The 21,766-nt window shown below is 34.6% G+C and overlaps 1 protein-coding gene across 1 annotated transcript; it reads left to right on the top strand.

The window, feature by feature from the left end:
* Positions 1 to 19,471: 19,471 nt before the first annotated feature.
* On the top strand, positions 19,472 to 21,249 carry LOC125838094 (photosystem II 22 kDa protein, chloroplastic). The gene is made up of 4 exons (XM_049517150.1): positions 19,472 to 19,809; positions 19,975 to 20,094; positions 20,563 to 20,812; positions 20,901 to 21,249. Exons 1-4 carry the CDS (start codon positions 19,594 to 19,596, stop codon positions 21,143 to 21,145), a joined length of 831 nt encoding a protein of 276 aa, XP_049373107.1. The 5' UTR covers positions 19,472 to 19,593; the 3' UTR covers positions 21,146 to 21,249.
* Positions 21,250 to 21,766: the final 517 nt, after the last annotated feature.

Genomic DNA, 21,766 nt, shown 5'->3' with positions numbered 1-21,766 from the left:
CCTACACCATGGACGTGAGCGACACTTGAGAACCATTGTTGATCTTCAAGCGAACCCTTAGCCTAAATGACTACTTAGCAGAAGAGTAACTCAAACAAATTTAAGCTTTAAAACATAATTTAAATTCAAAAGTCTCAAAACTTCTCAAAATTGTATACTCAAAACTCTCTGAAAATACTCTGAAAACAATAATAGTTTGCCAAAATAAATCAAAGGAAATACTGAAAAACTCAACACTAACTATCTATGAAGCCTTTATAGTTCAACATGGATGTTGGGACAAGACTCACGACACCTCGAAACTACTAAACTAAAAGACAAGAGTGGAGTCCTCCCAAATGCAAGAAAGGCTCACCAAAGCTAGCAAGAAGTGCAAAGTGATATCAACGGAGCGCCTGTTGATGATCATGAACACCTTCGAATGACATCACTGCATTGATCGTACGAGTATGTAATATAGCCGAGGAAAATAAATAATCGAATTGAAGAAGCTGAAGCAAGATACTCAATCGAATGTAAAGAGATAAAGGAGTAAAATCATTTAAACTTTACAAGTACTTATTGATGAGTCCACAATTTGGACTTATTTAGGGCTTTATTTTGATAGATTTAGTGTCCTCAAATGCATATTTTGTCTCAATAACTAATGTAAATCCTTAAGTTTCAATAATTTGGAGTTTGAGGCAAAGCATGGAAACTACTTGGCAAAAAGGAACAGGGCGGCTGAAAAGATGAAGAAAAGAAGGCCTTGAGGATCGCCTAAAGCATTAAGCGAGTCGCCGAATGGCCTTAATCTCGCCTAATGTTCCAGCGTGCTGAGCCCTAAAGGAAAAAATCAAGTTAGCGGTGAAAAAGAGCAGTCGACGTATCACCGAGCAGTTCCGCAAAGCTGTACTATATCGCCCAATGATTCAAAATGCGAAGATGCTGAAGGCAAAAGCTGAAAGGCGATGAACCAAATCAAAGGACAGATCGCCAAGTGTATCGGCGATCCCGACTAACTGCGTTAAGTGGTCCTTCGCAGCACAAATTTTTGAAAACTATAAATACCTATTTAATTTTGTAGCTTTGTATCAATCAAGAAATTAATGAAGTTGTAGAGAATTACTGAGACTTCGAATATTTTTCAGTTTTTAGTTCTTAAAGTTTTTGGGAGACATTGTTCTTGAACTTGAAGGTTTTCAACTCCAAGAAATTGAAAGTTGGTATCCAAGAATCTTCATCCTAGACGTGCTTAAAGACATTTTCTATCGTACCCACTTGATAGAAACACTTGTTGGTATTGATTTCTATCTCATTTTCATGTCTAGCTAAAACCCCCATTTTTGGGGTGTGATTTTGTGAATATGGGTTAAATTTCCTGTTGGGTATTGTTTATTGTTAGTCTATTTGTTGTTTAAATGTGATTTCATTTAGGAGTTGTGTTTGAACTTAATGGGATTGTAGTTGCAAATACGATTTCATCTTAGTGTCTTTGGCATGCTAGAGAGAGAGGTTTTAAAACTAAGACTACTAAATCAATAGTCCGTGGTTATTGGATCATCGTGGGTTCAACTCGAGAGAGTGAATCCTAGATCTTTTCCCACATATTTAGCTCGAAAGAGTGAATGGGCTAAGGCGGAGGCTATGCTTAAGTGTTGCAACTAGGTGTTCGAGAGAAATCGAGTTGATTCGGGGTCGAGAGAGAATTTACCCCCACTAAAGTCTAGCATAGTTACAAATATTCAGCGATTTACTATCAATAGCATTTACCCAATAGTATATTTTGTCCCATATTCCTATCACATCCCAAGAATCCCGTCTCCCTATCTCGTATCTTTATATTTTTCGCTATTTTTGTTATTAGTTGAATATATACCCCCCATTGATAATTGACATTCGTGTTACCTTTAAATTTAGTATGCTTTTATTCGTTAATGTTTATAGCTATGATTGATTAGAACTTGAATTTACTTTTCTATTAATTCTTGCAACCACTCCCTTGGGACTCGACCCCAACCCATTCGGTTGGGTTATATAACTGGACGCGATCGTTGACACATGAATAGGAAGTCGTGTCTTTGATTATGCGTTAAATAAATCACTTACTCGTCTCTAAACTCAATATCATAAGTGATATGATAAAATACACGTTTAACTCTATTTGGGAGATTCTTTAACCGACAACCATCACTATGAGCAACCTAAGGATACAACATTTCGCCCACTGCCTCATACCTTATCGGTATATATGACATCTTAACTAAGTAGATCCACTAAAGCTTTGCTCGAAAGCAATAATGAGTCATTTAAAAATTTACCCATGTTGGATACATGGTTTATGAGGAATTTGAGTTTTCTAAACTCATCCCCATATCGGTGCTCAATACTACTCCTAATAAATATATAATCATGCTCAAATGTATAAAACATACTCTTTCTCAACTTGAGATAATTGCTCAAAATATCCTCTTAAAAGAGGTAACTGCTTTGAAATATCTCTTAACTAATTAACTCTCTTAGAAATCAAAAATTTTCTTTTCTCAATGTATGATACCTTTGGGAATACTTAGTTCCCTTATACTTTTACTCAAATTATGTTTAAGACTTTTTCTCAAATCTCATTTTTTTTCTTTCATAAAAACAGGTTAACACAAAAAGATTTACTTAAAAGGATTTTCAATACTAACTCAATCATATGGTTCATACTAAAAAATTGAAATGAACAACCAACTCAAGAATCTCAATGCAAGATATAATAACTCAATAATCAGAAAATAGAATTCAGAACTCAACAACGAAACTCATCCCAAGAATTATCAAAACTAAGGATGTAACACTGGATTATTCTTTACTTATAGAAAGTAGATGTAGGGTGTGAGGATGAACTCAATCCATCACTATGATAGTCCTACATACCTGGAAGAACAAAGTTCTTGGCGAAATCAGTGAAAACTCGAAGAACACTCAAAACCCTAGATTTCTCCTCTTGGATACTTGCTCTAAGACTTGGAAGCATTAATGAATGTAAAATGATTGATTAACATTGTTTAAATCCTTAACTAGGTGTAAAAATGTTGTGGTTTATGTTTAGAAAGAGTGGGAAAAGACTATATTACCCCTCTTAAGAACTGAGGAAAACATTATATGGGTTTATCTACTGTTCGTGGTTTGTTCTACGGACCGTAGATCACATCCATGAAATTTCTATGAAATTTTATGGCTCAAAATATCATTATACGGGTCCAACCAACGACCCGTAGAAGTTCCTACGATCCATAGAATGGAATCATAGGAGTTGAACCCTAAAATCTGACTTCTCTCAAGTTTTTGACGAGTTGACAATACAGGTCGTCGGAATTTCCATGACCCGTAAAAGCAAGTCGTAGGAACTGTGTTCAAGAAACTCTGATATGATAGTCTCTAGTAAAACAATCATAACCTTTTTACTCCGAACTTGAAATAAGCCAGACTTGGTGTCGTTGGAAAGAGGACTCATAAATGTTTATTTTGATAGGTCATGAGTCACCTAATTCATTATATTATGAGAGATATGATCATTTCAAGTTGACTAAGTAGAATCTTATGTCAAAACTTAATCGTTTAGGAAGCTTTCAACTCAACTTTGTGTCAGGAGGTTCTAATGACCCTAATTCATATCCAAATACGTTCTCATACCAAATAATTGACCTTAACATATAAGAATAATTTAAGAATCACCTGATACAACCTTATACGCAAATAAAGAATGGTTTGGGTCTTAGCTTAGAAATTTTAGGGGTGTCACATGAAGATTCTTTAAATGAGTTAAAACTTGAATGAATTGAGATTGAACCCAATTCAAATTATCTTGAGCCCAACCATAAAATTCTAGACGGATTATCTATATTTAGGCTCATTTTGACACCCTTATCTATTTGTAAAAGAACAATCTTCGTTCTTGTTTTCCTCAAGTAGTAGTTGGATGCACAATATTCTTGTAACATCTCGATATTAGAAAGAGTTAAATTTAGAAAGATCCAAATTGAGAATGTGGCAAGTTATGCTTAATTTATGAGTTTTGGGTCAACTTCAAACAATCATAACTTTCAATACATGATGAGTTAAGTGTCCCATAAGATATCAAATGAAAGGTATTTGAATCTTCTTTCCAACGCCACTGAGTTTTCTAAATTCTGAGATCGAATGAGGGAGATATACCCGTTTGAAGTCAGCATGTCCAGTCAAGGAAATTTACCCGATTTAATGAGGGGTATTTTGGTTTTTTTCTTACCCTATAAGCTTTAAACGATTTTAGTATTATTTTAGGGGTTTAAACTGATTTGGGTCAGTTTTTACAATCCTAAAATACGCTTAGGGTTTTAAAGAGAAGTTGAAGAAGAGAAAAGAGGAGAAAATAAAGAAAGATCAAGATTTCTTGCGAATAGAGGATTTGTTTCGCTAGATTGAGGTATGTAAGTTCTCATAGTGTTGGGTTCGTTCACCACAGGTCAATCAGGTGATTTTATCCGTAATTTTGTTCTTGAGGTTGAATGATTTGAGTTTTTGATGAGTTTTTCTTGAAGTTTCATTTTTAAATCGTTTATGATGGGTTTGATGAGTTCTTGAGATAATTGTTATAAGTTTGATAGTTGTTTTTTAGTAGATTCTCGTGTACTTGTATTGGGTAATTGAATCTAAGGAAAATTTGAGAAAACCATTCGACTCTAGGCGAATAAGGGTCAGAAAATAAGAAACAAAATTCGTCAGATTTCCTGGGCAGGGGCTGGTGCACCGCGCCAGAACTGCACCTCTGAAGTTAAGGGTTGGCTCCCCGCGCCACTCAGTGCGCCAGGGCCACCCGCCCCTTCTTGTTTTCAGTCGTTTTCTCCATTCAAGTTCTTTTAAAGTGTACCTTCACACCCTTCTGATTCTAATTACTCTAAACTACATCTAAACATCGAGAGATCCTTCGTAACATGGATCATAACCCTTGAATTCATAATTCAAATTCAAGGTAGAATTAAGAGTAAAGTCTTCACAGTTTTTTCGAGTCATTTTGAGAAGTCTTTTACAATCTTTTAAAACTTGTTTTTAAGACTTGAGTATAAGGATGAGTAGAGTTGAGTTTCATTTTTCAAAATGAATATATGGGAACTAAGTATTCCCAGGAGTAAATATTTTTACATTTAAAATGAAGGGAAACATCGATTTCCAAATGAGTTCATGAGGAGTTTTGAGTTCTATCTCTTTTAAGAGAAATATTTTGAGTAATAATCTCAAAGTTTGAGAATGAGGAAATGTTTTTTTAAACATATGAGTTGAGTTATATTTTGGGAGTAGTATTGAGCATCGATATAGGGACGAGTTCAAATAACTCAAAGTCCTTATAAACCATGTAGTCAACGTGTGTAGAAAAGGTCATACTTTTTAGATGATTCCTTATTGCTTTTAAGCATCGCTTAGTGGATCCACTTAGTTGAGGATGTCTTATACTCCGGCAAGGTATTGGACAGTTCTGGCAGCGTGGGCGAGACGTTGTATCATCACATAGCTCATAGTGATGGCTGTCGGTTAGAAAATCTCCCAAATAAAGTTATTTTGCATCTTTACATTCAAATAAGAGCTATTATTGTATTTTTAAATACATTGAGTTTTTAGCTATTATTTTAAATATTTTACATAAACTGCATCTTTATTGTTGTTTTTGTACTGTATTGAGTTGAGTATCCATGAGTTGAGGTTGAGTTGAGGTTGAGTTGAAGTGGGTATGTTTCCTTTTTTCCAAGTTTAAGCTTTTATGTTATGTTCAGTGTTTCCCTTAAATGCTCGTACATTCAATGTATTGATTCCATTTGGCTTGCATCGTTTCATGATGCAAATACAGGAGATCATGGTCATCAACAAGTTTTGTTGATACCACTTGCAGTTCGAGTTTGCTTTGGTGAGCCTTCTTGCTTCCAGAGGATTCCATTTAATTTTCAGTTTTGTTAGGATGTCGTGGATCTTGTCCCGACTTCCATCTTTGTCATTTAGAGGCTTCATATATAGATAGTAGAGTTTTGAGAAGTCTTTTCCATTTCTTTGTTAAATGTTTTAAAGACTTGAGTTGCTTATTTCTGGCTAGCTGAATATTATATTATATTCTGAGTTATTCATTTGAGACTTTTGAGTTAAAGCTTTACATTTGAGTTCATCTTGTATTGAGTAGGTCTTCCTGTAACATCTCGCAATTTGAAATAACTAGGAAGAAGCTTATAATTGGAAATAGTCATTTTTGGAAAGAATTAAAAATCTGGAAATTTGTCAAGGAAAAATTGAGTTTTGGTCAACTTCAAACGGCCATAAATCCTAGCTCAAGATGAGTTACGTGTACTTCCAGTTATGGTTACAAAGCTCTTAGAAGGATCTTTCCAAACTCGCCGAGTTTGCAGAAATCCGAGTTCGTATGAGTGAGTTATGCCCTTTGGAAGTTGGGCTGTTAGAATAAGGAAAGTCCAATTCGGATTTTTAAAGGGTAGTTTGGTCTTTTCCTTACCCTTTTATTTCAATTCATTTTTTTTGTAATTAATTAGGGGCCTAAGCTAAATTAGATCACTTTACGCTTTTGGAAGAAGGGTTAGGGTTTTGAGAGAAGAGAAAAGAAGAGGAGAAAGAAGAAAAATCGCTAAGATTGTCAAAGTTTAATTTGTGGAATTCGTCGGGGGTGATCCCTACAAGGTATGTGAGATATTTTCGTGTTGGTTTAGTTCACCCACACTCTCATCTTATTTCTATTCAGAGAATGGTTGTTGATTGAATGAAAAGTTAGGGAGTTCTTGAAGTACTTTGTTGAAATTCGTTAAGTTCTTGTTGGTTGAATTGTTGATGCTTGGGCGTTGAGTTGATTTATGTTTCTGAGCTATTTTCGAGTTAGATTGGTTGTGTATTGAGGTTTCAATTGATCCTAAGTGTTTGGGGAAGGAACTAGGGAAGATTGGAGGGCTTAGAGATGAAAAACGGAGAAGAAAAATCGAGAACACCTGGGTAACGGGGCTGGGGCGCCGCGCCAGCCATTGCACCCCAAAGAAACCTCTAAAGTTTTGGCCTTGGGGCGCCGTGCCAGCCAGAGCGCCCCACAGACTTCTCTGAAGTTTGGGGCCTGGCGCCCCACGCCTCTCAAAGCGCCAAGGACGCTAGTTCACCAATTCTTCCCCCATCTTTTCGTACTTGTTCCTAAGCGATGTACCTATGTTTTCTAATTGTTTCCAACACTCTAAGGTACATCTAAACATCATGAAATCATCCATAAACATGAGATCATGAACCTTGAATCCATAATGCAATTCAAGGAAAGTTAAGATCAAAGTCAAAGAAGTTAAGAGTCAAAGTCTAGAAGTTAAGAAGCAAGTCAAAACCAAGTTTCTTATAATTTTCAACAGTCTTTAACAAACGTTTTAACTTCGTTTTAAGGCTTAAGTTTCAAGTAAAGTAAAGAGTAAAGAGTTGAGTTCATTTCTCAAAAGTTGTTAGGGAACTAAGTATTCCCAAAGAAGTTTATAAATGTTTTCACATTTGAGCAAGAAAGGAACTATGATTTTTCAAAGAGCCTTCGGGCTAGTTTTCAGAAAAGAGAAATAACTTTCTAAATGAAGCAGGCAGGGAAACTGAGATTTCTAAGATAGCCTTTGAGCTAAGTTTTTGAGCACTATTCTCAAATCACAGAAGAAGTATGTTTTTAAACATAAATAACTAAGTATATTTTTGGGAGTAGTATTGAGCACCGATATGGGGATGCGAGTTCATATTAACTCAAGTCTCCATAAACCATGTAGCCATCATGGGTAGAAAAGGGTCATACTTTTTAGATGAATCTTTTTCACATAGACTAGTGGATCCACTTAGTGAGTTAGCTTCCTATATTATGGCAAGGTATAAGATGGGCCTCGGCAGCGTGAGGTAAAGCGTTGTATCATCACTATAGTTCTTAAGTGATGGTTGTCGGTTAGAGAAATTCCCACAACAATAGTAGCATGGTTCCTCAAGGGGTTCTGCTTAGTGTGAATGGGGGTATAGGACTTCATTCATGCATTGCACAAGTAGACTTTGAGAGGGAGCATGATTTGTCTTTTTATGATATTATGATTATGAATTGACAATATGTTTTCAACAATTTTCTTTATATTGCGCTTGTTTTAAACTACTTTATAATGAAATAAGTTTATTTAAGTATTCAGGAGTTTAGAAGAGCCAAGGTAAGTGTTTCTTTCATAATGTCTTTCGAGTCTATGTTGTTTTAGCATTCCAACTCGCATACTCGTACATTCAATGTACTGATGTCAGTTGGCCTGCATCGTAATATGATGCAGACACATGTAACTAGGATCGGCATCCAGCGCATTCGTTGATCCAGTGAGCAGTTCAGAGTCTGTTGGTGAGCCTCTTTGCATTCCAGAGGACTCATTTACATTGCTTTCAGTTTTAGTATTAGTTCATTAGGATGTCGTGGGCTTGTCCCGACATCCATCTCAGTTGTTTAGAGGCTTCATAGCTAGTCAGACAGTCAGTTAGCTAATTCAGTTGTCTTTACTTTTCATTTCATATGTTAAAGACTTGAGTTTGCCTTAATGGACAGTTGAATGTTCCTTTATAACATTATAGTTACTTCATAAATGTATATGTGATGAGTTAAGTCTTCCGCTGAGTTAGTAAGTCAGGCCAAGGGTTCGCTTGAGGCCAGCAATGGTCTTCGAGTGTCGGCCACGTCCAGGTTGTAGGCTCGGGGCATGACACTTTCGCTGAGAGTTGAGCTAGACCAAGGGTTCGCTTGGGGCCAATAATGGTTCTCGAGTGTCGATCATGTCCAAGGTGTAGGCTCGGGGCGTGACAATTCTTGACAAAGATAAATATGTTTTTTATGCATAATAAATGTTTCATGGTGAGAGACATCATCACTTAACATGTAGATTGATGAAAGGTAGATGTAGGTTAAAAAAGAACTAGAGAGATGATAAAACAGAACATGACACAATTTCAGTCAACTGAGGACATGATCCTAGATAGAAAGGTGTGGAGATCGGGAATAATAAGGTCAGAATGTTAGTAGATATCAGAATGTAGTTTCCTTTTCTTCAATAATGTGTATAACTTTTTCTGCTATTTCTTTTCTTCATTTGTTTTATACCTTACTATCTTGTTGTCATATTTTCTTGCTACCTGCATGTTTCAAATTCTTTTATTTCTTTCGAGCCTAGGGTCTTATAAAAAATAATTGTTCTATTCTACAAACAAGTAAATTTTGTGTACATCTTATCCTCCCCACGCCTCACTCATGAAATTACACTAGATACATTATTATTGTTTAATTTACAATCTACTAAAACTTTGTTATATAAATTAGGCATAAGGGTTTGAAAAATATCCCAACTTTGGTCGGATTTGCTGTTGCGATACTAAACTTTCATAAGGACCTATTACCTCCCTAGACTATTTAATACGGTATTTTTTACCCCCTGAACTATTTAATAGTGTATTTTAAAGGTATATATGTGCCCACGTGGACACATTACTATTTATAATTTTGCATTATTTTTTATGTTCACGTGGGCAAATATATATGTTTCAAATATGGTATTAAATAGTCTACGGAGGTAATAGGTCGCCATGAAAGTTTAGTATCACAACAGCAAATTCGATCAAAGTTAGGATATTTTTCAAACCCTTATCCCTTTAAATTATAAAATATTATGATTTTAAAGAAGTATAAAAAAAGATAAAGGCTAATAATGTAAGAATGGACATTTTAAAAAGCCGATTAGGGAAGAGGGGGAGAATGACTATTTCTCAAACTTGGGGTAGGGATGTTTGATTTTTAAAGTAAGTTTGGGGAATGGAAATAATTTTCACCCTATTAAAAATGATGAATTATCTCGTGCATAGCAGATGTCATGATTGTAATTAAGGGGTGTCAACAATTATAATAATAATAAAAAATTATGAGGTTAGTAAGACTAGAACACAAAATTTAAAGGAATTTTTGCAATACATTAACCACTAGACTAAACCTATAACTTGTCTCAAAAAATTTCAAAATTGTATATATATTTATTAAACCAAAATTTGACCTCTACATACAATATTATTTTCCGACTTGGCTAAGGGTGGGTCCGCCCCTGCCCTCGTGAAATGCTTTGGATCAAAAAAAGTTAATTATTGTCAATAAAATTTTAAATTTGAAATCTATTATAAGGAAAAGGGATAAAATTGGGAGATTTAAAGCAAATACACCATTTGTGGTCGTTTGATAGAGTGTATAAAAATAATGATAAATAGGGTGTATTAGTAATGCTTGCATTAGTAATGCATATTAGTTATGCATATTAGTTATGCATGCATTAATTATACATAGATTATTTTTATGCATTATTTGATTTGATGCATTAAAAATAGAATGCATTGCATTAAAAAAATTATTTACAAAGGTACCCTTCACTATTATGGTGGAAAAGAAACAAAAAAGGTATTGAGGGGCAATTGGGTCTTTAATTGAGTTGATGCATGCATTAAAACCATTACATTGCTAATACCTAGAAATCCATGGTATTAGCAATACACACCTTAATACACAATAGGGTGTATAACTAATGCTTGCATTAGTAATACATAGGTTGAAAAAGAGTACCAAACAAGGTACTAGTAATACACAAGGCTAATGCATGCATTCTTTTTTTTAATACACTCTACCAAACGACCCCGGAGTGTATATACCCCGTCATCTAAAAAAATAGTGTGTGTTTATCATTTTCATTAACACAACTATACTCATTGAATTAATAAAAATCAATCAAAAATTTGTTAATAATTCCAAAAATTTCATGTGGTTTTAAAAAATTACCTCCACCTTTTTTACTTATTCCTTCGAACCCGACCAAATGAAAAAAAAAAAAACTAATCTCCCTTCTACTCGATCATAAATGGATTTGGACTGTCGAATAAAAGAGAGATTCAATTTTATTTTTTGTTTCATTGATTCAGGTCAGAGGAGTAAAAAAAATTAGTGTTGTGGTTTATTAAAGTTACGTGATATTTTTGGAATTTAAAATATAGTTCTACGTGTTAATAAAAAAAAGATAAATTTATACCATTTGTAAAATTACAAAAATATATATGAATCATTTATTAAAGTGAAAAGGTAGAAGTATTCACTAGATTATGACCGAAATTTTAGAGACACACCTTAATAAACTAAGGTCTTATTACCCTCTGAATCCATTTTTTTGTAATTTTGTACCCCTTTTTGGCTTACATGACATTCAAATATCTCTCACGCGCTTCAATTGCGTGGAGTCACGAAGTGTGCTACGTAAACTAAAAAGTGTACAATTTTTTTTAAAAAATGAATTTGAGGATAATAAGGCTTTAGTTTAGTTAAGATATGTCTCTAGAATCTCAGTCATAATCTAAGGATAATTATGTCTTATCCCTTTATTAAACAAAAAGTATATATATATATATATCACTGTCCGTTGGCAAGTGGAAACATTTGGTCCTCACAATTTCCTCCGACAAGCTGTGGTTCTCAGTTCTGGATATTCCCACAATCGTTGGACCTTCCACATGTCACTAGACACGTGTCATCATCTAATTTCTTGTCTAGTTTTTTTTTTTTTTCGTTCTAGTTAGTGATTGCAAATATTGTTGGGTTTAGCAAGGTGTGAATAAAAAATAAAAAGAGAAAATGGAAAGTGGAAGAACCAATGAAAGTGGGAGAACCAATTTTGAAGGGAAAATGAAAAGTCCTCATTGCAAAAGTGCAAATGAAAGGTCATTTTTACCATATCGGTAGAAGAAAGGAAATTGTTGTCCTTATATTAGGAAACACTTCATTTAGTTCTTAAAGGGTTAAGAAGAAGGTGCCCCCTTGCGCCATCGTCGGCTTCGGCTTCGAATTTGGATTTGGATTTGGCAAATGATGTGATTGATTGATAATATTTTTGGACAAAATTTATTTAATCAATCTTGTTAAATCATTTCCTTTCTCTTATAAATTAATTCAAAATGTTAATTAAATAACATAATTAATTTGGCGCAACTGAATTTATTTGAAATTCACGTGTAACGGTAATCCTTCCAAAAAGTCGTTACTTTTCCCAAACGGTAATCCGTCCGAAAAGTCGTTACTTTTCCCAAAGGACAGAATGTTCTGGAAAAAACGGGTCTGAACAGATTTTCTGAACAGACGCGTTCCTTGCTGCAAATGGCTATAAATAAGAGGTCTTTTTCGTTTTTTCAAACACTGAAAATTTTTCCTCTTTGCATACATTTTCTTACATAAATAAAATTGTCGATCGACTGAGTCTGTGTGTGCTCTTGTTGCTATTCTTGCGTTCGCTGAAGTTATTGAAGTTTAAGGTACCGCTACTTCTTTAACAGGTTAATCCGTTTTATCTTGGGAGGAATTAATCTGCAACCTCGGGTACAGTGAGGGGATTAAATTTCTTAAGGAAACACAGTGGTTTCTGTGGACTCGGATTAAAAAAATCATTCTGTCAAATTCATCTTTTTTCTGTTTCTGTATTTTTGACTAACCTGAATACAGGAGATAACAATCTTAAGAAATTTATTAGTTTCTGTATTTGAAGTTTCTGGAGATTAAAACCTTTATGGTTTTCTACTCTGTTTGAATTTTTAAAATTCATTCGGTTAACGATTAAAGAACATAAAAACTTTATCGTTAAATCAGAAACAGTCTGTGTAAGGATTTAGTCTTTACTGGTAGTATTTCACATACTAAATTGTCTGCCATTTGTGACAGAAAAATGACTAATTCAAGTCAAGTAAATGCTGGAACAGTAAGTGCTGCAACAACATCGGTTGCACACAATCGTTCAAATGCTGCCCTAGCACCGACTGAGAAACCTGCAAAGTTTTCTGGAGTCGACTTCAAGAGATGGCAGCAAAAGATGTTCTTCTATCTGACTTCGTTGAGTCTGCAGAGGTTCATTAATGAGAACGTTCCGATTATGTCGGATGAAATTCCGCCTGAAGAACGATTCTTGGTAACAGAAGCATGGACACATTCTGATTTTTTGTGTAAAAATTATATTCTGAGTGGCCTGCAGGATGATCTGTACAATGTGTACAGTAATATGAAAACCTCAAAAGAACTCTGGGATGCTTTAGAAACGAAGTACAAAACAGAGGATGCCGGAATGAAGAAATTTATTGTGGCAAAGTTTCTGGACTATAAGATGATAGACAGTAAGACCGTCGTCACCCAAGTTCAAGAATTACAGGTCATAATCCATGATCTCCTTGCTGAAGGTATAAATTTATTTAATACCTATGTTGGAAATATTAAGTTTATTCTTAATACTCACATAATCTTTAATGTAGGATTGGTTGTGAATGATACGTTTCAAGTGGCTGCAATTATTGAGAAGTTACCTCCATTGTGGAAGGACTTCAAAAACTACTTGAAACATAAACGCAAGGAGATGACTGTTGAAGATATCATGGTAAGGCTGAGAATCGAAGAGGATAACAAGGCCGCAGAAAAGAGATCGCGTGGTAATTCAGCAATATCTGGAGTAAATATTGTTGAAGAAGATCCCACAAAATCAAAGAAAAGAAAGAAAGCATCTGGTCCAAAGAGCAATTCTCCTAAGAAGAAATTCAATGGAAGCTGCTTCAACTGTGGCAAACGTGGTCATAAGGCTACTGAATGTAGGGGTCCCAAGAAGGACAAGAAGAAGGATCAAGCAAATTTGGCTGAATCTAAAGAAGAGATGGACAATCTTTGTGCAATGTTTTCAGAATGCAACTTGGTTGGAAATCCAAGAGAATGGTGGATAGATTCTGGTGCCTCATGCCATGTTTGTGCCAACAAAGAATTATTTTCATCATATACTCCAGCACCTACAGACGAGAAGTTGTTTATGGCAAATTCCGTTGTTGCAAAGGTGGAAGGAACTGGCAAGATCCTCCTAAAGATGACACATCAGGCAAGGTGGTGACTTTGAACAGGGTCTCGTATGTTTCGGAATTGCGAAAGAACCTAGTTTCTCTACCAGTTCTGACTAAGAATGGATTCAAATGTGTATTTGTTTATGATAAAGTTGTAGTAAGTAAGAATGAGATGTATGTAGGAAAATGTTACCTCACTGAGGGCCTTTTTTAACTCAATGTAATTGCAGTTGATATGAATAAAGATTTTGTTTCTTCTTACTTGCTTGAGTCTAAATGTTTATGGCATGAACGTTTGGGACATGTTAATAACAAAACCTTGCGAAAACTGATTAGCTTAAATGTGTTGCCTAAATTTGAGTGCAATAAATCAAAATGTCAAGTTTGCGTTGAATCTAAGTATGCTAAGCATCCTTATAAATCTGTTGCAAGGAGTTCATATCCCTTAGAACTTATTCACACTGACATTTGTGACATGAAGTCAACACCAACACGTGGTGGGAAAAAGTATTTCATAACTTTTATTAACGATTGCACTAAATATTGTTATATCTATTTGCTAAATGGTAAGGATGAAACAATAGATGCATTTAGGCAATATAAGACTGAAGTTGAAAATCAGTTGGATAGAAAGATCAAAATGATCAGAAGTGATAGAGGTGGAGAATATGAATCTCCATTTGTAGAAATATGTTTGAAAAATGGAATAATCCATCAAACTACTGCTCCTTACTCTCCACAATCTAATGGAATTGCAGAAAGAAAAAACCGAACTTTAAAGGAAATGATGAATGCCTTACTTATAAGTTCAGGTTTACCACAAAACTTGTGGGGGGAGGCTATCCTTACAGCAAATCGAATACTCAACAGAGTGCCTCATACGAAGACACATGTTATTCCATATGAGAAATGGAAAGGTAGAAAACCCAACTTGAAATATTTCAAAGTGTGGGGGTGTCTTGCTAAGGTCCAGGTTCCTATACCTAAGAGGATGAAAATAGGGCCTAAGACTGTGGATTGTGTATTCATTGGATATGCCACAAATAGTAAGGCATGTCAATTTTTGGTTCATAAGTCCAAACATCCGGATATTCATGATAATACGGTAATGGAATCAGATAATGCTGAATTTTTTGAACACATCTATCCGTATAAAACTAGACTTGAGTCATCTAGTGGGGGGTCTAAACAACCTCGAGAAGAACCAAAAGAGAATGAAACCAATGAAGAGAGTCCAAGGCGCAGTAAACATCAAAGGACAGCTACTTCATTTGGATCTGATTTTGTAACATTCCTTCTTGAAAGTGAGCCTCAAACATTCAAGGAAGCGATGTTGTCTAGCGACTCAACCTCTTGGAAGGAGGTTGTCAATAGTGAGATTGAATCAATCTTAAGCAATCATACCTGAGAGTTGGTTGATCTTCCTCCAGGGAACAAACCTTTGGGTTCTAAATGGATCTTCAAAAAGAAGATGAAAGATGTTGGAATTATTGACAAATATAAAGCAAGACTTGTTGTCAAAGGCTTTAGACAGAAAGAAGGTCTTGATTATTTTGACACATACTCGCCAGTGACTAGGATTACATCAATTCAGATGTTAATTGCCCTAGCTGCAGTATACGGTCTTGATATCCATCAAATAGATGTGAAAACAACATTTTAAATGGAGAGTTGGAGGAAGAAATCTACATGGAACAGCCTGAGGGCTTCGTAGTTCCAGGCAAAGGAAAGAAAGTATGCAAACTTGTTAAGTCACTTTATGGACTAAAACAAGCATCAAAACAATGGCATGCAAAGTTTGATCAAACCATGTTGTCAAATGGATTTAAGATCAATGATTGTGATAAATGTGTTTACATTAAAGACACTACGGGTCAGGAAGTCATTGTATGCCTATATGTGGATGACATGCTGATAATGAGCAAGGACATTGCCAATATAAAAGCTACTAAGCGTATGTTTGCTAGTAAGTTTGATATGAAGGATCTAGGAGTAGCCGATTTGATATTGGGAATAAAGATTCACAAAACTCCTAACGGTCTAGCATTGTCTCAATCTCATTATATTCAAAAGGTACTTGAAAAGTTCAAGTATTTGAATTTCAAAAAGGCAAAGACCCCAATTGATGTGAACCTTAATCTTGCTAAGAATAAAGGTGAAAGTCAATCTCAATTGGATTACGCCAGAGTATTGGGAAGCTTGATATATGTCATGAATTGTACACGACCAGACATAGCTTGCGCTATAAGTAAACTGAGTCGATACACAAGTAATCCCGATCAAAATCATTGGTTGGCAATGAAGAGAGTTTTGGGGTACTTAGAAGATACTCAAAACTATGCTTTGCATTACAACAAATATCCAGCAGTTCTTGAAGGATATAGTGATGCAAATTGGATTACTGGGTCAACTGAAACGAAATCCACGAGTGGATATGTTTTCACTATTGGTGGAGGAGCAATTTCTTGGAAATCATCCAAATAAACATGTATAGCTCGCTCTACAATGGAGTCAGAATTCATCGCCTTAGACAAGGCAGGTGAAGAAGCTGAATGGCTCCGAAATTTCTTAGAAGATATTCTGTTTTGGCCCAAATCAATGGCCCCTATATGCATACACTGCGATAGTCAAGCTGCAATAGGAAGGGCTGGAAGCATTATGTATAATAGGAAGTCTCGTCACATAAGACGAAGACATAACTCTGTTAGACAACTACTCTCTAGTGGAATTATCACAATTGACTATGTAAAGTCAAAGGATAATGTGTCGGATCCACTTACAAAAGGCCTAACTAGAGAGGGAGTTGAGAGATCATCGACGGGAATGGGACTATGGCCGAGAACAAGTCATCGTGGCGGTAACTCTACCTAGAAGACTGGAGATCCCAAGATCTAGGTTCAAGGAGATAAAACAAAGTCATAGATGACGATTCAACATTGTCAAAACATATTTGATGGTCCATTCTCATGATGAGACAATGTTCAGTAACCAGGATAAAGGCATAAGGACTTTTTAATGGTTTCTAAGTTTGATACAGGATATATCAAATAGTGTATCTACGGGATAACACAATTAGAAACCACCTATGTAAGTGTGAAGTGTAAGCCGCTTCAAGGAGAATCAGGTAAGGCCAGTTCTCTAAGCACTTATTAACCGAGATGTGTTCATGGCTAAAACGAACAAAACAATGAGAACCAAAAACAGTTCAAGGGTTGATTGTGTGACTTATGTTGTCTAGGTATACACTAAAGCTCGACGGTTCAAAGATATAAAATCTACCGATTGACCGAGTATATCCGATATATGTTCACTACGGAAAGTTTAAAGGGAAACCTACTTATCCAGATGCGATTAACCTTTACTTACAAGACACACAAGTTTTTCATGCATATGTTTTAACAATAGCCATTCCCCATTCATGTGGGGGAGTGTTGGGTTTAGCAAGGTGTGAATGGGAAATAAAAGAGAAAATGGAAAGTGGAAGAACCAATGAAAGTGGGAGAACCAACTTTGGAGGGAAAATGAAAAGTCATCATTGCAAAAGTGTAAATGAAAGGTCATTTTTACCATATCGGTAGAAGAAAGGAAATTGTTGTCATTATATTAGGAAACACTTCCTTTAGTTCTTAAAGGGTTAAGAAGAAGGTGCCCCCTCGCGCCGTCGTCGGCCTCGGCCTCGGCTTCGGCTTCAGATTTGGATTTGGATTTGGATTTGGATTTGGATTTGGATTTGGCAAATGATGTGATTGATTGATAATATTTTTGGACAAAATTTATTTAATCAATCTTGTTAAATCACTTCCTTTCTCTTATAAATTAATTCAGAATGTTAATTAAATAACATAATTAATTTGGCGCAACTGAATTTATTTGAAATTCACGTGTAACGGTAATCCTTCCAAAAAGTCGTTACTTTTCCCAAACGGTAATCCTTCCGAAAAGTCGTTACTTTTCCCAAAGGACAGAATGTTCTGGAAAAAACGGGTCTGAACAGATTTTCTAAACAGACGCGTTCCTTGCTGCAAATGGCTATAAATAAGAGGTCTTTTTCGTTTTTTCAAACACTGAAATTTTTTCCTCTCTGCATACATTTTCTTACATAAATAAAATTGTCGATCGACTGAGTCTGTGTGTGCTCTTGTTGTTGTTCTTGCGTTCGCTGAAGTTATTGAAGTTTGAGGTACCGCTACTTCTTTAACAGGTTAATCCGTTTTATCTTGGGAGAAATTAATCTACAACCTCGGGTACAGTGAGGGGATTAAATTTCTTAAGGAAACACAGTGGTTTCTATGAACTCGGATTAAAAAAATCATTCTGTCAAATTCATCTTTTTTCTGTTTCTGTATATTTGACTAACCTGAATACAGGAGATAACAAATATTTCTACATAAAATTCATTACATTATTTTTACGATGCATTTAATGCCTATTTTTGTTAGGATGTGATTACGTGCCTTCATTTTAAATTTGAATTTACCTTTCGTATTATATTTATTTCTTCAGAAACATTTATATGGTACACTTAGATATATGTGAGTTAACTTAGGTTTAATTTATGGGAATTTTACAAAAAATCTCATTAGTGTTAAGAGATAATTACATCATATCTCTATTCTTTTTCAAATTACAAAAATTCTTTAAATTTGGTGGAGTCTGGATACATTCCAAAATGTCTTGATACATTGCGTTTTAATTTCGTATACATCCATCAATGTCCCGATATATCACGTTTCGGTTTCCGATACATCGCGCAAAATGTTGTATCCGACCGATATATCGCGTAAAGTGATGTATATGAGAATATGAAAGAGTAGGGATTTTTGTAATTTTTTCAAATGGTAGAGAATTTTAGAAATTATAGTAAAATAAGTTGTGTATTTAGGTAATTTTTTTAAAATTTATTCTAGATACATTGTATCCAATCGTGATCCATATGTATATGAGATACACTGATCTATCTTTCGCCTCTCTCCTTCTCTCAATTGTCATGTATCTGTCTTATATCAAAGATACATGTATCGAGTATCAAAAGATACATGTTGATTTTCTCACTATGTATTTGTATTTCATAATGTATCTGGTATCAAGGATACATATATGTAGAATCTTTGACAGAATCTTTGACACATGTATCTGACTTGAAATCTGAAGGACCAGTGTGTCTGACATGAATTCTATTACGAAACTATTAATCAACAAGATAATATATAATTATTTTCAAACTATAGAATGGAATAATATTTATGTAATTAGTTATTTTTTTCCGAAGAAATATTAAGTGATTTTTTATGTTTATCCTAGCATTAGTGAACATATATAGTTTCTCGATATATTTATGTTAGTGAAAAATAACAAATACTCGTAGAACTAATTGAGGTGCGTGCTAATCTATGTTGACATGATTTGAGAACCAAGAACCAACCAAAAACACTAGAAGAATAGGGGACATTTTTCTTCACAAACGCATAAAGTACATAGGTAGACGTGGTTGCTCTATAGACTCTCACTTTCTATCCACGATCAGTGATGATAATACAAAAGATCCCTAGCCTTAAAATTAATGGACACCATTCATTTTCTATAAAATACCACCATATCTTATAAGAAATTAATTGAAGTGGAATTCTCGTACATTTCTTCTTCTTTTTCATCAAAACTCAAAGGGAATTTTGAAGTTGTTAAGAATAAGCAATGGCTCAAACAATGTTGTTAACAGCCAATGCCAAAGTTGATTTGAGGAGTAAAGAATCTTTAGTTGAAAGACTAAAGCCTAAGCCTTTGTCTTCTTTATTCTTGCCTTCTCTTCCTTTGAGATTTTCTTCTTCTACTACTAATGTTTCTTCTTCAAAATTCACTAGTACTACTGTTGCTCTATTCAAGTCAAAAGCTAAAGCTCCTCCCAAAAAGGTAATACTCGCACTATCCCAATTTATTTGACGTTTTAGTTTGACTGAACACATACGTATTTCAAAATGATTTTACACTTTTATAGACTTTTTGTCAAATAAGTGAGATTCAACGTGTATAAAATGTCGATAGCTTTGTTAAATATTTATTTTTGAATTTCGACAGGTTGCACCACCAAAGGAAAAGCAAAAGGTGGAGGATGGGATTTTTGGTACCTCAGGAGGAATTGGTTTCACTAAGCAAAATGAGCTATTTGTTGGCCGTGTTGCTATGATTGGTTTTGCTGTGAGTATTACCATTAATTAAGTCCCTTAATTACTCTTAGAATAATTATTTATAATGATTTTCACAAATAAGTATAATATAAAAAGAATACTTTCATTATTCTATTAAAGGCTTAATATATTAAATGAAATTTAGTAGTACTACATAGATAGACAAATTGAGTCAAATCCCAAGGTCAATGTATTGTCCTATTGAACATGTATTGGATAATGCAACTCAATAATTTTTATGTAGATACTCTATTCATATTAGAGAATTCAGTAAATATGTATAAATATTTAATTAAAAATCAATAATTATGACGATTATGAATTTAGTAACATCTACCGTAACTAGTGGGAAAAAAATATACATATTAGTTAACAGTAATAGTTAAATAATAACACTGACATGTGTACTCTTTGTTACATAACAATTTTATCAGTTATAACGAGGCTGATGTTTTGAATGTTTAATTTTGATGTATAGGCATCTTTGTTGGGAGAAGCAATAACAGGAAAGGGTATTTTGGCACAATTGAATCTTGAAACTGGAATTCCAATCTATGAAGCAGAACCACTTCTATTGTTCTTCATCCTATTCAATCTTCTTGGAGCCATTGGAGCTTTGGGAGACAGAGGCAAATTTATTGATGACCCTGCCCCTGCTACTGGCCTTGAAAAGGCTGTCATCCCTCCTGGCAAATCCTTGAAGTCTGCTTTGGGACTCACTGAACGAGGTATTATAACTTTATATTTTTAAGTTCTATGCACTGTCGGTATAAAAATAAAAAAAATTATGTGACGTTGTTTGATTGGATATTGCAGGTCCACTTTTTGGATTCACAAAGGCAAATGAGTTGTTTGTAGGAAGATTGGCACAATTGGGAATTGCATTCTCCATTATAGGAGAAATTATCACAGGGAAAGGAGCATTGGCACAATTGAACTTTGAGACAGGTGTCCCAATCAATGAGATTGAGCCTCTTTTGTTGTTTAACATTGCTTTCTTCTTCTTTGCTGCTATTAATCCTGGTACTGGCAAATTTATCACCGATGAGGAAGAAGATTAGATATAGAGTACTAGTACTTTTTGTGTGTATGACTTATGTGTAGTTTCTTCTAATAAGAATTCAAACCTCCTTTAAATTCATTCAAAGTTGTTTGCACTCTCCTTCATGATTTTCTATTTAATTAATTTCTTAGTTTAAAAGTACACCCGATAAGGGGTGTGATGAAATGGTAGCAGTTTACCTTACTCGCAATTTGAGCCATGAAATAAAGTCCTTTATGGGAGGACATATTAGATTTTATATGACGTGAATTTTTTGAAAACACTTGAACGAGACTTTATACAAATTTTGAGACATTAATGGAGTGAAGTCAAAATTCAAAGAAAAGATCGACCTGAAAAACGTCAATGCGACAATGTATATCACGCTTCTATATGTGTATATCAATATATATCATGTATAGACTTTCATAGATATACAGGTATATACATGATATACAATTGATACACATGTATACAAACAAAAAGACACATTAATTTTCCTTGCATTTCACACATCATCCGCTTCATCAGAACCACAAAAATATCATACCTACCTACCATTTAACGTAACAATACAATTACTATTTCAATTAAACGAAAAAAAACCCCTTCAATTAAAATTCGTAATTTAAATTGTATT

Source organism: Solanum verrucosum, unplaced genomic scaffold (genome assembly GCF_900185275.1).
Source record: "Solanum verrucosum unplaced genomic scaffold, falcon-dt-bn FXZP01000079.1, whole genome shotgun sequence".
Lineage (NCBI taxonomy): Eukaryota > Viridiplantae > Streptophyta > Magnoliopsida > Solanales > Solanaceae > Solanum > Solanum verrucosum.
The sequence above is the reverse complement of the archived record's forward strand: the minus strand, read 5'-3'. Positions and strand labels throughout refer to the sequence as shown.

Excerpts from the sequence above, each read along its gene's own strand:
- LOC125838094 (XM_049517150.1), top strand. The coding sequence starts at position 19,594 with ATGGCTCAAACAATGTTGTTAACAGCCAATGCCAAAGTTGATTTGAGG. Across the intron at positions 19,810-19,974 it reads CTAAAGCTCCTCCCAAAAAG|GTTGCACCACCAAAGGAAAA; the intron begins GTAATACTCGCA and ends GAATTTCGACAG. Across the intron at positions 20,813-20,900 it reads TTTGGGACTCACTGAACGAG|GTCCACTTTTTGGATTCACA; the intron begins GTATTATAACTT and ends TGGATATTGCAG.